This window comes from Miniopterus schreibersii, assembly GCF_964146895.1.
Source record: "Miniopterus schreibersii genome assembly, chromosome: 11".
In the NCBI taxonomy this organism is placed as follows: Eukaryota; Metazoa; Chordata; class Mammalia; order Chiroptera; family Miniopteridae; genus Miniopterus; species Miniopterus schreibersii.
The window spans coordinates 12,231,478-12,249,165 of NC_138111.1; the positions used below are offsets into that span (position 1 = coordinate 12,231,478).

Consider the following 17,688-nt stretch of genomic DNA (forward strand, 5'->3'; position numbering starts at 1 on the left):
ATGTTTTACATATTTTGTGAATAGTTACCCTTCTCTTTCCATTTATATTGAAATTTTGTTCCAGTCTGTATTGGTATTTTAATCTTGCTTTTGACATCTTATAATCTCTCTATCCAGATCCTTTGTTGCTTCTGAATTTTGTGCAATGCTTAGGAAGCCACAAAATGATAAAACATCGTTCTGTGTATTCTTCTAACATACGTAGTTTTTTACATCTTTGGTTATTTAATCTACATGGAGTTACATTGTGTGCATGGTAGAAGTGGCTATTTTAACTTAATTATTTCATAATGAGTAATAACGACCTGAAGGTGCTACTCTGTCCTATAAGAAATCCCTATGTATGCAATGCATACAGGCTTGGAGTTTTCCCTGTTGAATGACCGTCTGTTCCCGCAACAATTCCGCACTAGTTTAACTACTACAGCTTCATCCTGTGGCTTGGCTATAGTAAAGCAAGTCTCCCCCCATCACGAGGGCCAATTTCCTATTCAAGATCTTCTCGCTGCTCTCACTCATTTCCCCCTTCAGGTGAATTCCGGAGTTGGCTTGTCAAGCTCCACATAAAACCCTAGCGGCATTGGGGGGGGGGGGGGGGGGGTGTGTGCATTGAATTTGTACACCAAATCGGGGGAAGGATTAAATATATTTTTTCTTTAAGAAATATGTATTGAAAGCCAACTCTGTACTGGGCCCTGCCGACCACCGCGGCAGAGGTGGTGTCACCACGCTGGGGCCTCTTCCTGGACATGCGCTGTAGACAGTGGCCCTAGGCCTCCCTTGCAGATGGGCTGGGGCGGGGGGTGGGTGACAGGATTCTGGAGGGTGGGACCTGTGTGAAATGGTACCAGTCACCGCCAGAGCCGGCTCTTTGCAACATCCTGTGTTTCTCAAGCCCTCTCTTCTCTTGCTACGGCCAGGGTGGAGACCGGGAGATCCGGATGCTGCTGCAGGGTGGAAGGGGGCTCCCATTCACACCCCACCTCGCGTGAACAAGGCTTAAACTCTCGTGTGCAAGCTTCTGGCTTGGGGGGACCATTTGTGAGAGCCACATAGCTTCTCCTATCCTAGCTGATGGATACAGCATCTTCACAGCTGTGAATCTTGTAATTCGGAAAATGTAGTTTGCATCTCCATTTATCAAATGTTCCTTTATTTTTGTAAAATGTGTTTTTATTGATTTCAGAGAGAGGAAGGGAGAGAGATAGAAACATCAATGATGAGAGAGTCATTGATCGGCTGCCTCCCGCATGCCCCCCACTGAGAATCGAGCCCGCAACCCGGGCATGTGCCTTGACCGGGAATCGAACCTCGAACTCCTGGATCCTAGGCTGATGCTCAACCACGGAGCCCCACTCCCCAGCCCTTCACTGAAGTTATTGACTCTTGATCATAAAAGCCTTGCACATATCTTGGGGCAGGCGAGTTCCTTCATAGGTGTTTATGTGATGCACTGTGCTCTAGAGGTTAAACACGTGTTTTGGATCCAGACCACCAGACCACCAGAGGTCAAATCCTGGTTCCCTCACTTATTGACTGTGTGACCTTGGACAAAATGCCTAACCTCTCTGTACAGCCTTTGTTTACCCGCACAGAAGTCCCCGCCTCATCGCGCCACTGTTAGGATTAAGTGAGTTGCATTTGGAATATCGTGTGAGAAACGCAGCTCCCATTATTACAGTCTTTTGCACTTCAGCGTTTCTCTTATGTTTTCCTTTACGTTTTCCAGTGACTGATTGTTGATATTGAGGAAAGCTACAACTGATTTTTGCACAGGGTTTTTCATCCTACCACATAAGGAACTCATCAGTTCTAATATGTCTACAGATTTTTCTAGATGGATGAGTTTATTCTTGCCCAGTTTGGATATGAGGATTACGTGAGCATTTGGAATGTATTAGAACACTGTCCTTTTATTTTTCTGTCTCTGGATCGCTTTATATAAGAGTTTATTCGTCCCTTTAATGATCTGGTAGGACCTGCCTATAATCCCCTGGGCTTGATGTCTTCTTTTGTATTGTAGCTATTAAGCTCTCTTATCGGTTTATTTTATGTTATCTGTCTATTTAGATTTTCTGCAGCATCATGACTCAAAATTGGTAATTTATATTTTCTAAGAAAATATTACATTTTATCAAGACTCAAATTTATTGGTATATAGCCGTGCACAGTATTCTCATTAAATGTGTTTTATCTTCGGTGCGTCTATGGTTATGTCCCCAGCTCATCCCTAATGTGCTTATTTGTGTTCTCTGTCTTGCTCTCCTTGGAACAGGCTTTTTCATTTTATTGATGAGGCTCCTTTTATTTTTTTCCTGATTTTGTTTATTTCGGCTTTTATTTGTATTAATTCCTTCCTGCCCCTGTCTTTGGCTTTGTTACAGAATTCCTTTCCTGGTCTCTTGAGTTGAAGGCTTCTTGTTTATTTGCAGTCTTCCTTGCCTCTTAGTAAGTGCCACAGGGCTCCTGACTGCGACCTGCCCTTGCACGGCCTGGGTCCCACATGCAGCCTCCCAGCTCCTGCCCCTTTCTCGAGAGGCGGTGATGTGAGTGTGTGTTTGCCTTACCCAAGTGTTACTCAGAAGTTCGTCTTTCTGCAGTTTGCAAGTAGAGAGGTTCACTTGCTAGCTAGACTGTTGTTGTATTCTAGTCTGAGAATTTATTGAGATTCGATGCCTCTTAACTTAAGGACGACACAAGGTGTCAAGTTCATACTTTGGATCTAATTAAATTTGATTTTAAATAGAGGCTGTACCATCTACCAGCTACATGACCCTGATGAAGTCTGTAAACTTCCTTAGGCCTCAGTGTCATAATCTGTTAAATGGGGGCAATACTGCTCCTTATCCTAAAGCTGATGTGAGGCTTCGAGATAACCTTCAGAAAAGACAAAATAGCATCTATCCTGTGGGAGCCAAGGAATGCATCGGCTATCGTGACAACTATTATTACTGTTATTATGACTATGCTATTATCACCTATGCTTGTTATATGATCTATTAGCCCACTGATACTTCCCGGGGGATGTGAATTTATTTCCAGTGGTTCTCGGATCTTGGTTTCTGGCTTCTCTCTAGATCTGTTTCTTAAAGTCTGCAGAGTTGCCTTTCTTTGACTTTTTTAAAAATTTATTCAAATTATATAATTGGGAACTTAGGCATCATTCATGGAAAATAAATTATACATATATACATACATTTAAATATATAAATTTGTACACATGTAATTATTACATGTAAGTTAAATTTATACATTATATACATATATGGATGTACACACACATACACACGCAAAGCTCAGCCTTGCATTCAAGATTCCACAGTCTAGCAGTAGCCTGATTCGCTCCTTATTACAATCTATAGCAGAGATAACAATGATCCACAAAAATTGCCCATGTCCTAATCCCCAGAACCTGGGGCTGGGTTGCCTTACGCGGCGAAAGGAGTTTTGCAGATATGATTAGGAATTCTGAGATGGGAAGATTACCCTGAATTATCCCGGGGAGCTCAATGTAATCAGAAGGGGCCTTATAAGAGCTTAAGAGGTAGATAAGAGCGTCACGGTCAGAGAATGAGACACAACTTGGAAGGGGGAAGGGGGGCTGTGTCTCTGGACTTGAAGTCTTGCCAATGCCTAGATTTTAGGCATTCTGACTGCCACAAGTGTAAAATAATAAATCTTTGTTGTTTCAAGCCACTGAACTTGTGGAAATTTATTGCAGAGGCATTAGGAAGCTAACGCATAACCTTCACAGGGCTGCACGGCTCCCAATTTCAGATAAAAAAAACTTGAGAATCTACAGTCTTCGCCCATGGAGCTGTGCTGTGCCTATAGTGGTGGGAGGAGGTTAACCTAGGAGTTTATACTTCAAGGAGTGGGTATGTGAGTGTGAGTGTGTGTGAGTGTGTGTGCTTTCAGTCATATTCCAACTGTAGCTTCATAGTGGTTTTCTTTTACCTGGGGTGGGAAAGGATTCTGGCTCAACAGGGAAGGAGGAGGGGAGATGAAAGGCCTGGGGTAGTTAGTAAGACCCTAAGAGACGCAGGAAGGAAAAAAAAGAGGGGCCCACAAAGGCCAATGTTCCTCTCAGTTTTGAAGTGTGAGCAACTCTCTCCCTCAAGCCCCCACAGGGCACAAGATGATGTATGCAAAGGTCTGGTTAGTTGTTGGTTTCTTTTTTTGTTCATTTTATTTTTGTACCAAATGACACAAATAGAGAGCTCCTTTAGAGCACTCTGCCGTCTGGGAGATTTTCTTACAGAAATTCTAAAGAGTGTTGGCTCACAGGAAACCTGCCAATATCTGCATGAAACTATATTTATACCGATGCCAAAATGGAAACCAGAAAATAAAATAAGTACAAAGATGCAAACTGGGCATCTGAGCTGAAGGCAAAGAATGTGTCGCCCTTAACATACCCATCACATTACAGAGAAGATTAGAACTAGATGGGACTTTTCAGGTTGCACCATAAAACCTTACTCGGGTTCAGTCAAGAGTATGTTCTGCTTAAACCTTGTTGCAACATCGTGAAATGGGTACTTCCATTTCTGCCTCTTGGCATATTAGATTCCTTGACCGAGATCCCATGAACATTTCAGAAAAGCCACGGCCTTGATTTAGATCTTCTGACTCCAGATCTAGTGCCTGTTCCACGTTGGCACAAATAACTGCTTCCAAGCTGCCTGCTTTCAAAAGGGGACACTGGGACCTACAGAGAGGGGCATCCATACAGAGTCTCATGGCAGAGTTTTATTGAATCATTCGTGTATTTGTTCTCTCACTCACTCATTCCTCAGAGTTTATGGAATCAATAAATTATCTACTGAAGTGTCTAGATTAGAAACTATTTTTTAAACAGGAAAGGGAATCAAATCCTAGAAAAAATAATAATGGAGAAAAGTAAAGGGCAATAAGAGCTCAAGAAACCGTACATTGCAGACTTGGACCATGTTAGGGATGAGCCGCAGCACCCTCCTACCAAGGCGGGAGAGGAACAGGGCTCCGGGCTTTCCTGATCTGACACCTGTGAGATATCCCGCCTGCGCTCATCAGGACCAGGACCCTCTGTGACCTGGCAGCTATGACCCTCTACCACATGACTCCCCTAACCAATGTCACAGGAAGGGCCGGGGGATTGCCCCAACATCACCCAATGTCTTTCTCAGCAGGGCCTCAAGATTATCCCATTACCCAAAATGAAGTCTAGTGAAACTGTTCTCAGAGAGGGCTCCATCTGAAGGCCTCACTCATGGGAAAAATTTCAAGTTTCTAGAAAAGCCGTTTTGAAGATAATGTACTCAAGGGTAGTCTTTAGGAAAGAAGAAAGGAAGGAAAGGGAAGGTTAAAAAAAAAAAAAAGGGAACAATTTCATGGGGAACTTTGGGGTAAATTATGTAACATATTGTATCTGCTCTAAGACCCCCCAAAATGTATAAGAAGCCCTAATATTTCAGCTAACACTGAAAAAGAAAAAAAAAAATCACTAACTTTGTCAAAATGCTGATAGTAAAATATATTGTAATTTCAGAGACATTAAAACGTGGAAAACATGGAAACTTTAGAACCAATGAAATATATGTTTCACTACTGCAGGACTTGTCAGAGCCTTTACCATCCCCAGGTGCATTGTGAACCTTCAAGAGGCAGTGATAGAGTACAGACTTCCCCACGTGGGTTTGATCATTAAGCTTTCTCTTTTTGTCTTTAAGCCGCTCATGCAACTAATGTTCCACAAAACCCACACTGGAAAACACCTATTGGGCCCTGGCTGGTGTGGCTCAGTTGGTCGGGCATCGTCCTGTGCACCAGAGGGTTGTTGGTTCAGTTCCTAGTCAGGGCACATACCCGGGTTGCAGGTGTTTGGGAGGGAGGCGATGTTCCGCTCTCATATTGATGTTTCTCTTTCTCTCTCCCTCTCCCTACCTCTCTCTCTACAAATCAATAAAACTATTTCTTTAAAAAAGAAAAGCAAAACATCTACCTGAACAAATGGATGAAAGTATTTCAAACAGCGGAGAGCAGAAGGTTGTAACGTTTGACAAGAACCTGGCCCGCGGGTGTTCTGTGTTAACTGTGAGTTTAATTGCGCTATTATGTTAACTATGAGGCAAATTTCACATCCTTCAACCAGAGGTCAGCGGGCGAGAGCTCAGGCCTAACCCACAAACTGGCAACCACAATAAAACAAGCGCCGCACAAATGCCCCACACCTCTGCCGCTAGTTACTGAGAGCCAAGTTAAAGTCCCTGTCTCCATCTGCTTCCTCCTGTTAGAGCGGACTTAGCTGTGACAGTGACAATGAACAGCGTCCAGCTGATGACGGACATAAAACACATGCATGCACCTCTTCTCCCTCCTAAAATCACTTTAAAATGACATTAAACAGGCTAGGAAGGACTATTTGAGGCCGGACATGCTCTTTGAGCCCATGTTTTAAAATACATTTTCATTACATGTTTGATTAGATTACATTTAAACACATTAAACTTTCAAATGAGAAGAGAGCAGCCCGGGTACCTCCTCTCCCACCTTCACCCCGGGACCCTTCAGCTCCCCGCTGCGTGACCTGAGACATGCTGCAGCTTCCAAAGCCATTGGCGGCTTGCTCGCTATTTCTCATAGAGGCACGGAGGCAACACTTTCTTGGTGAATTAAGTCAGGAGAAGATGTACACCCTCTGGGGGAAAAAGCAGAAAAACAAAACTCACAACTGTCCTTTTTGCAAGCAAGGGCAGCTATTTCATCAACTGGGTGCCTTTGTTGTTTCTGTTTTGTTTTCTTCTGTTTACTTTGGTTGACAAGAAGCACAGAGCTGAATCCATCTCATCTCGAGACACTCTCCCATGTCAGGCCCCTGGGTCACACTCTCCCTCACCCTTCCTCTCCTTCCGAATGGCTGCGAGGGGTCCTACCTTTATATTCCCCATTTTATTTTACTTATTTTATTTTATTTTATTATTTTATTTTATTTTTTCCATCACCATTTATCCCCTCTATGCCCTCTCCCACCTCTCCCCCCCCACTCCCCCCAAATTACACGTTTTTTACAGGTTGGATATATATAGATAATATTAAGTTCTCTTGAAAGCACGCACAGTGTACCCTGTACACACACACACACGCACACACACACGCGCATACACACACACACACACACACACACACGAAGCAAAGATGGTTGCTAGGTAACTTGCCAAGGTCTTAGCGGAAAGTAATGTTCCCTCACCTATAAGATTTCACTGTAAACGCCTCCGCTTAGTGTCCCATGACCTTACCAAACTATCTCACAGTCACAGGCTTCTCTCCACCCTGCCAGTACCTGTGCTCTGTCCACATCAATCAGGGCCGAGTGAGGCTCGGCCCCCTTCCCCCGTGTCCCCTTTGCCCCTGGTGGGCAGGGACTTGGGCTCAATACTTCTTCGCATTCTCAGGGTCCCACAATGACTGGGCACAGAGCAGGTGCAACAAACTTTAGGTAGATGAATTCCTTAACTCAACAATTATGGTTTTGCAGAAGTCTTTGGATCAAGCAACAGGAAATGACAACGGGGACACACAGGTGACTAAGACCCAGTCCCTGCTCACGAGGTGTTCACAGGGTGACTGGGACCAGACAGGAAAGCGGGTAAGTCAACAGAGCAGCGGGGCTGCCACAGGGAGAAGCACAGGGCTGGGGGGTGGTAAGTGACCCCAGAGAAAGGATTCTTGACTCACTTTTGGGGAACTTGCCCTGACTAGAGGCTGATAACCAGGGCGGCAAGCCAGAGGTCCAGTCTGCAAGAGGCGTCAAGGTTTCACCCGTAAGAAAAGTTAGCTCCGCCTTGATCCACAGACTTGAGAACCAAGAGGTCAAGTTGGGGGCTATTGTCATTACTATCATTCACTTGTACTTAACAAATACAGACAGTACTAACTGCAGGACAGTGGTCCGAAGGCCTTCACAAATATTCATGTAAATTGTGATGTAATTAAGGTAATGCTTTCAGTCCTCATAACAACTCCATAGTGAGATACTATTATCACCCCCATTTCACAGATGAGGAAACTGAGGCGCAGAAACTTGAAACTACTTGTTCAAGGTCACACAGCAAAGAGGCGGGGCACTACATTACTAGTCATATGACCTCGGGCACATCCCTTAACCTCAATGAAGTTTTATTAAATGCAAAGTACTTTGCACTCTTTGCAACCATCATTATAGGAGGTAGATATTATTAAAAGTTTAGAGATGGGGAAATGGAAGGTCAGGGCTCCAGTGCCTGAGAGAGTCAGAGGTGGGGAGCTAGGATGAGAACCCAAGTCTGTCGACTCCCCTGGACCACTGCCACATACTATGGAGAGTTTCTATGTCAAAATCTACTATTGCTGTCGCCGTGCTGTTACCGCTGTTACCTGCAACAGAAGGACACCTCCCGCAAGTACACAGGGGGAAAATAACAAAGATAGAAGATGCCTGATTCTGTACTCAGCCTGGCATCTAACCCCATGCATAATTCACAGCGCTCCGCAGTCACTTACGCCGAGGGGAGACTGCTATAAATTCAGGCCTGCATGCACTAATTCATTTCTTATTTCACCGACACATAACCAGGGCCTCAGGTGAGTTCTCCCAACACCTGCTCGAAGGCACCTGCAGCCCAGGTGTAACTGGGGCAGAGGGAGGCCCTGAAACAAGCCCCGCACGGAACACTGGGCCCCACACATTAGAAGCAAGCAGGCGAAATTAATTTTCTGCTAAACTGAGTTGCAACCCATACCCACTCCTCCACCCCTGTTCTGGGGGCCTGTTCTCTCTCAGTGATGCACTGAGCAGACTTTGATGATAGACACTCTCACCAAGGACAGGGCTGTTATTCTGAGTCACAGAATGTCAAAAGGTGAGGACGTTTTCTAATTCGAAGGCCTCATCAGAAAGGGAACAAAGAGGCTGCCATTTTCTTGAGTGATTGCTGAGGACCAAACACCATGCCAGGTGCTATGTATGACGGGGAAAGGACCACTGAGTCCTCAGTTATGGAAAACAAAGTCAGCTGGGAGAAAGGGAAGGCATCATTGTCCAAAATCTCATTTTATAGGTTATCAAACAGTGGCCCAGAGAGGGAAAGTGACTTGTCCCAGGCCACCCAGCAAGCTGGAAGGAGTGTGTCCCTTCTTTTTGTCTCAGTGTGAATTTAAAACTCCACTGAGTTCTCAGCATTCGTCTGCATGGTTTCCTTTCCATCTCCTTTCCCCAGTTAATTACCCCTACAGATAAGGGCAGCGGGGCACAGGGAGGCTAAGCCTGGAAACTGGCACTGCTAGCTTCCTGCAGACAGAGTTGAAAGCCTGGGCCACGCCTGTTCCCTTAACACTACACCTGCTGATTTCTTAGTGACACCTTCGCGGTGCCTGCATTTGTCTCCTAACTGCACTCAGCAGGCTGCAGGGGGATGCAGGAGGGGCAGGAGCCTTCAGCAGAAATGAATCCTGACCCTAGGATGCAGGCTGGGCATGGATTACACTTATTATAATTATTAACCAATTATTTATTCTTCCTCCCAATACCCAAAAGGATGTCATATATACTCTTGCCTTCTGCCTCTTGGGCCGCAAGAGCAGCGGCCAAAAGACCATCCCGTTGAAGGGCAGGCGCAGCCTGGCCAAGCTGTGGCTCTAGGCCTTTGCTCTTCACCTCCCGCCCCTGTGAAGGGAGTGGCTGGGCCTCGGGGAAACTCACCCGCAGAACATGAAGATGGTGCTGGAGGTGGCATCATAGGGCAAAGGCAGTGTCTGCTGCAGGCACAGCTGCTCGCAGCCACCGTTGAAGCCGTCGGAGCAGTCGATGCCCTTGGAGTGGTCATAGCAGCCGGAGCCGTCCTTCATGGGCCTCAGCTCTTCGGGACACTGCTCGGAGAGAGAGCGACAGGGGAGTTATGGCTGAGGAGGCAGAGGTCCCATCACACAGTCTCCTCTCAACTGCTGAAAAGGTACATGAAGTTCCCTTTGGCCAACTAATAGCTGTGTGGCCTTGGGCAAGTCCCATCACCTCTCTGAACCTCAGTGCGCCCACCTGTAAAATGGGACTTTTGTCAGCACCTGCCTTGTAGAATTGTGAGAATGAAGAGAATATCCACAAAGTGCCTAGCATGCTGTCGCTCAGGGCGACCACATCGCAAATATTAGATGCTGTTGGTATTGCTGTGGTTGGGATCATCATCTTTATTGTGCCTATTATAATGTGGAGTCAGGTCTGCAGCTATAGAGGTCACTTAGAGAGGCAGCCAGGTGTATTGTAAAGAGCTCCTACCCAATGTGACTTTCAGTTCAAGCGCTTCCCTTTCTCCCTGTGTGATCCTGGGCAAGATACTCACCCTCTCTGAGCCTTAACTTACTTATCTGTTAAACGGGCACAGCACCTACATCTATGAGTTGTTATGAAGCAGAAACTGGATCATGAAGGTATATATCTTACTTCAAAATTTGGCACCAATTTGGTACCCATCAAATGTGAGTGTTCTTCCTTCCTGTCTTCAGTCTGTCACTTCTCCATTCTTGTGCCCGGAGCCCTAACTGAGATGCCTGCATACTCCCATCAGGAGCCTTCAGAGGCCTCCTAACCAATTTGCTGGCCTCCAGCCTGGCCTCCACCTAAATGGCCACTGGAGTGATATTTCTAAATAGCATCACTCTCAGCCTAAATAAATGAATGGTTTTCAAGCGACCACAATAACCTGAATCTTCCTCCAGCTGATAGCCCAGGTCCTCCGCCTGGCCCTGAGCACATCCCTCCACGTAGCCCAACGGCTGTCCCCTGGACCCTGAGAAACCTCAAAGATTCCTACCCTGAGTGACTCAGACAAATGCTCTTGCTGGTGTGCCTGGCACCTGCTAAGTGCTCTGTGAAAGGAAGAGCTTATACTGTAGGGACAACTGGCTATTTAATTTCCTTTTCCATCACCTGATGAGGCTGAGCTCATCTCTAGTCCAGCAGATGGAGGAGCCGTTCTGACTCTCCTATGTTCGGGAGAGAAAATGAGGTACTAGGTTTTAATTTCAGTCACCCTGCTGCATTTCCTGTCCAGAAAGATTAACACGCAGCGCTCGGCCCTCCCCATCCATCACTGAACACAGCTGATTACAACGCCCCCCCAATGTACTCCCCCGCCAACCAGCTCCACAGTCCTTTCCCCCAGAACGGCATCAATAACACACACACGCAAAGATTAATTTACAAAACCATGGTTACAAACAAAAGGTCAGCCCTCTTGGAAATTAAATTTTGCTTAAGGAGAATTCATAATTACCAGTGCAGGACAGAGTTCTTGGAGACATTTGAGGCTGGCGCCAGGAAGGGTGGTGGGAAAGTAGGTTATAAATGGCCTTTGTCAAACTGCAGAAAGGTTATAAAACTGGCCACATTTTGTGCTTAAAATGAAAAATCAATTTTCCATGTGAGCAAAGTGCTGTACATATTAAGACGAGCTCAGAGAAAACCTCTGCTCGTCTGGGAACATTTGCCGTGAGACAGGAGGGCACCTGGTCTGGGGGTGATTTGGAGCCATTGGCTGGCACTGGGGCTGGGCTGTCTGTCTGCAGAGACTCGGGGGTGAGCACTGGAAGGAACGACTGACCTCACCAGGTAACAGGAGACAGCTGGGCCAGGGTATTATAGTTCTTCCCGTCCCCCACTTAATCCCTACCACTTTTTTTTTTTAAAGTTTGTTCTATCCCGGCCGGGCGTGGCTCAGCGGTTGAGCGTCGACCTAGGATCCAGGAGATTGTAGTTCGATTCCCGGTCAGGGCACATGCCCGGGTTGCGGGCTCGATCCCCAGTCAGGGGCAAGCAGGCGGCAGCCGATCAATGACTCTCATCACTGATGTTTCTCTTTCTCTCTCTGTCTCTCCCTTCCTCTCTCTGAAATCAATAAAGATATATTAAAAAAAAAAGTTTGTTCTAGCCCTAGCTGGTGTTGCTCAGTGGTTAGAGCATCGGCCCCGCACATCGAAGGGTCTCGGTTTCAATTCCTGGTCAAAAGCATGTACTTGGGTTGCAGGTTCAGTCCCCAGGCCCAGTTGTGACGCCTGCAGGGAGCAACCAGTCGATGTGTCTGTCTCACACTGACGTTTCTCTCTCTCTCCTCCTCCTTCCCTTCCTTCCACTCTCTCTAACAATCAACGGAAAAAATATCCTTGCGTGAGGATTAACAACATAAAGTTTGTTCTATAACCCAGGTATAATCTAAATACTACTTTTCACTTAACCTTTATAGCAAACCTATGAGGTAGCGTGGTACAGTTTCTGGAGATGTGATTTAATTGAGGCTCCTGGATTAGCCAGGTAGGTCTGAAGGCAGTCAGGAGCTCCTTAAGAGAGAGGCACAGAGAGGTTACACACACAGAGGAGAAGGCCACAGTAGTCTTCTTGGAGATGAGACTATCGGGGACTGAAAGCAGGTCTCAGTTTCACACAGGCTTTATGACCCTGAGCGCCCAGGCCAGTGCTTCGCCTCAGAGAGAGCCTCAGCTTCCTCACCGTGGGAATATCAGCGCCTCTCTTGGAGGCATCTCTGGAGACTAGGACAAAACAACCCGAAATGCCTGGCTCAGAACCAGCACATCACAGGCACTCAAGGAATGAATACAGCCCAGCCAGGCGTGGCTCAGCGGTTGAGCGGCGACCCAGGATCCAGGCGATCGGTGTTCGATTCCCGGGCAGGGCACATGCCCGGGTTGTGGGCCCGATCCCTAGTCGGGGGCGTGCAGGAGGCGGCCGATCGATGACTCTATCACTGATGTTTCTCTCTCTCTCTCCCTCTCCCTTCCTCTCTCTGAAACCAATAAAGATATATTATAAAAAAAAAAAAGCAAAGAAATGAATACAGTAGGTACATGCTTAATTTTTTTAGAAAGCTGCCAATGTTTTCTGGGGTGGTTGCACTATTTTAAATCCCCACCAGCAGTGTCTAAGCAATCCAGTTTCTCCATCTCCTCACTGGTATTTGACGTTGTCAATAGTTTTTATTTTAGCCATCCTGATAGGTGTCTAGTAATATCTCATTGTGGTTTTAATTTGCATTTCCCTAATGGTTAATGATGTCGAACATCTTTTGTGTTTATTTTGGTCTATCTATCCTTGGTAGGGAGCTGTCTCTTAATGTCTCTCACCCATTTTCTAATTGGATTGAGGTTGTTTTGTTTTGTTTTGTTTCACTATTAAGTTTTGAATGTTCTTTTTACATTCTAGACACTAGACTTTTGTCAGACATGTGGTTTGCAAATATTTTCTCTCCCACTCTAACTTGTCTTATCTTCAAATGAGCTTTCACAGAGCAAATGTTTTTAACTTTGATAAAATACAAGTTATCGTTTTCTCTTTTATGCATCATATGTTGGAATCTAAGAACTTTTTGCCAAGCCCAAATTCCAAAGATTTTCTCGTGTGTGTGCGAGCACATGCGTGTGTTCTAGAAATGCTAATAGTGTAGTCTTACAGTTGATTCTGTTATGCATTTTCGAGTTTATTTTTGCATGAGCAGTGAGGCTTACATTGAGGTTTGATTTTTTTTTTTCCCATGAAAGTGTACTTGCCCCAGCACCCTTTTCTGAAAGGCTCCCTTTCCTCCGTTAAATTGCTTTTGCACTTCTGTTAAAAAAACACACATACAAATTGAGCTTATGTGCACGGGTCATTTCTGGGTTTTCTATGCTGGACCGTGGTCTATATGTCTGTTCTCCTGCTAACCCCATACAGTCTGGGTTACTGTAGCTATTTAAGTCTAGAAACATAGTCGACTGAGTCCTTCTACATCATTTTCACAATAAGTCTCTTGCCTCTTCTAATTCCATTGCCCTTCCATATAAATTTCAGAAAAATCTTGTCTGTATCTATTTAAAAAACCCTGCTGAGGTTTTGATAGGAATTATGTTAAACCTTTATATCAATTTGGAGGGAATGGAGACCTTTCCTATGTCCAGTCTTCCAATCCATGAACCATATGTCTCTCCATTTATTTAGATCTTTCAAAAACTTATTTTATCAGAATTTTGTAGTATTCAGCATACTCCTACCATTCATAGTTTGTTAGATTTACATCTAGGTATTTCATTATGTTTTTTTAGGGATTGTAAATGGTATTTTGAGTATATAGAGATACAATTGATAATGTTGCATACTTTTCTTATATTATGACACCTTGCTGAACTCACTCAGTACTTCTAGAGATTTTTATGTAAATTTCTTGGGATTTTTTATTTAGACAATCATGTGATCTGTCAATGGGGGTAGTTTTATTTCTTCCTTCCTGCTCTGTATGCCTTCGACTTCCTTTTCTTGCCTCATAAGTCACTAGTAAAGGGATAGATCACCATGCTAGCTGTGTCCTATAAATTCTGATATTTTTTTATTTCATTCAGTTCAGTGTTGTTGTTGTTTTTATTTCCCCTGAGACTTTCTCTTCAAGTCATGGATTATTCAGAAGTATGTTGTGTAGTTTCCAAGTATTTAGAGATTTTCCTGTTATATCTGTTATTGCTTTCTAGTTCAATTTTATTGTGGCTGGAGAACACTGTGTCTGACTTGAATTCTTAAATTTGCTGAGGCTTTTCATGGTCCAGAATATGGTCTATAGGCACTTTAAATGAATGTGTATTTTTTTTTTGCTGCGCAGTGTGTTCTATAAATATGAACTAGATCCTTTGGGCTGATGATGTTACTCAGTTGTATAAAGTTGCTGATTTTCTGTCTAATTGCTATCAGTTGTTGAGGGAGGACTGCTGAAGTATCCAGCTATTAATGTGAACTTGTCGACTTTTCCTTTCAGTTCTATTGGGTTTTACTCACATGTTTTGCAGCTCTGTAGTTTGATGCACAGATTTCAGGACTACTATGTATTGTTGGTGGATGACACTTTCATGATCGGATGATGCCCGTCTCTGGTAAATTTCTTTGCTCCAACGCCTACATTATCGGACATTAATATAGCTTCTCCTGCTTTACTTTGGTTTATATATGTCTTTTTCTATCTGTTTACTTTCAACCTGCCTCAGTAGTTACATGTGAAGTGAATTTCTTCCAGAAAGCATACCATTGGGTCATGTTTTTAAATCCAATCTGCCAGTTTCTATCTTTTAACTTGTGTGTGTAAACTAAATACACAGATATCTCGAGGGGTGAGTCTGCCTTTTTAATTTTGTTTCTTGATCTCTGTTTACTTCTCTCTGCTTTCTATTTCCTGCCTTCCCGTGGCTTACTTGAATATTTTTAGGGTTCCATTTTGACTTGTGATAGTGTTTTTGAGTCCATGTCTTTATATGGCTTTCAGTGGCTGTCCCAGGTCTGCATTAACTTGTCACAGCCTACGGTTGTCATCACTCTAACAGTTGAAGTGATATATAGAAATCTTATCTCCTTAATGTTCCTTTACTCTCTTCTATCTATCACATCATTTTCTTAAATATTTCTCTAAATACATTTACAACCACAACAGGGACTGCAATCATTTTTGCTTTAACCAGCAAACATAACGTAGAAAACTCAAGGGGCAAAGAAAGGTGCCCTGCATTTACACGTATTTTTGCTAACTGTTCTTTCTTCCTTTCTAATGTTCCAAGATTCCTTCTTTTATCATTTCCCTTCTGTTTGGAAAAGTTTTCTACGTTTATCGGCCATTTTTCTTTCTCTTTTTGTAGAGTAAGTGTGCTGGCCACAAATTTCTCCAGTTTTGTTTCATATGAGAATGTTTTGATATTTTGTTGGACGTAGGATTCTGAGCCGACAGTCCTTATTTATTTAACACTTGTGCCACTTGCTTCTGGCTTCCAGGGTTTTTCATGATAACTCCAGTCATTCAAATTGTGTTTTTCCCATTCATTAAGATGTCATTTCTCTCTCTTTGCTTTTAAGATTTTTTTCCTTGCAAAACTAAAAATAGTTTCAGAAATTTGCCTTTGATATGTTGGTGTAGATTTCTGTGTGTTTATCCTGGTTGGGGTTTACTCAGCTTTTTGAATCTGTATGTTTATGTATTTTGCCAAATTTGAGAAGCTTTTAGCTAGTCTTTCTTTGAATATTTCTTGAGTCCCACTCTCTTCCTTCTCTCCTTTTGGGACATCAGTGACACAGATATTAGATTATTTATTTATTTTTTTCCATTTCCACAGGATCTTGAAACAGTGTTCATATTTGTTTTTTCAGTCTATTTTCTCTTGATGTTCAGAATGGGTAATTTCTACTGTTCTGTCTTTAAGTTCACTGATTATTTCCCCTGTCCTTTTGATCTGCTGTTGAGTCAATTTGTTGTGTTTTTTAAATTTCAATTATTGTATTTTTTCAGTTTATAATTTCCATTTGTCCTTCACTTAGAACTTCTATTTATTTGCCAAGACATTTTTGTTTTTGTTTTTTTCATTTTGTGCTTATAATTTTATGATGGCTATTTTAACATATTTGTCAGCTAATATCTCTTGTCATCTAATATCTCTTGTCATCTCAGTGGTGACATCTACTGGTTGTCTTTTTTTTTTTCTTCAATTCTGTTTTAGATCTCCTTGGTTCTTGGTATGATAAGGGATTCTTGATTGAAACCTAGACACTGGGGCATTATGTTTTAACTGTAGATCCTATTTAAATCTTTGTTTTATTGAGTTTCCTCTGACTCTGCTCCATCAGGAAAAGGGGAGGCACACCTCATTGAGTGAGGGGGAGGTAGAAACCCAGTTTCCCCACTTGGCCTCCACAAATAACCAAGAGTGAAGGCGCCTCATTGCTGCTGAGGGGTGGTGGGAACCTGACTACCTACTAGGAGTTTGGATATGTTCCTGGATGAGCGTGGCTGGCGTGCCTAGTTACTGGGCCTCCACTGACACCATGCGGGGTGGTAGTGGGCGGCTTTATTACTACTGGTCAATTGATCAATGGTTGATTGTCCTCACTTTTTACCAGGCCTTCTCTGGCAACACCCCAGAAGGGAGAGGAAGGGTTCCTCATTGCTGTAGGTTGGGGTGAAGCTCCAGGCTCTTTGCTTACTTTGCAATGACGCTGCATGGGATTGGGACAGGGGTGGGGCAATGGTTTATTACCTCTCAGTAGGGATTAAAGTCCTGGCTCCTTCCTTGGTTTACTCTAACACCTCCCCAGCAGGGAGAGGGGAGGAAGGGTTCCTGACAGCCCGGAAATGATGGAAATCTAGCTCCTATTTGGCTTTTTTAGCATGAGTCGGAGAGGGGGGCAGGTGTTTTTCTGTGATGTTTGGCAGAGTGGAATGGTTATTGTCTAAAAACTTCTGTCCTGTTAGGCTGCACTTTTGGTGGTATGTGCTCTGGCTGAAGAGAGCAGGAGTTTGGAGTGTTTTATTTTTGTTCTGTTTTGGTCTTCACCTGTTGTGTTTCTGAGTTGCTGGCTCCTTCAACTTCAAATTTGGGACATATGAGGAAAAAAGAAAACCCAAGGCACTGACCACCATATCTTTGTTTGGCCCCCAAATCCCTGGCTGGTCTGCCTCCTTTCCTCCACTTCTCACAGTCCTATGCCTATTTTATAGACAGCCTCCAGGGTTTGCAGCGGTAGTTAGAGGGAGGAATAGAGAAAAGACATCTATTCCCCCACAGGCACAGCCCTAGAGCTAAGAATGGTTTCTTACTTTTTTTTGGGGGGGGGGGGGTTTCTTTAAGGAAGACTATAAGGCAAAAAAATAACAATAATAAATAAGA

General features: G+C 43.9%; 1 protein-coding gene across 4 annotated transcripts in view; it reads right to left on the reverse strand.

Moving 5' to 3' along the window:
* The window catches only part of ASTN2 (astrotactin 2), a 694,556-nt gene that overhangs the window by 254,674 nt on the left and 422,194 nt on the right, over positions 1–17,688 (reverse strand). For all 4 annotated transcript variants that reach the window (XM_081150627.1, XM_081150626.1, XM_081150624.1 and 1 more), the window contains one exon: positions 9,719–9,885. In XM_081150627.1, coding sequence (XP_081006753.1) covers positions 9,719–9,885 — 167 coding nt within the window. The remainder of the gene's footprint in view (positions 1–9,718; positions 9,886–17,688) is intronic.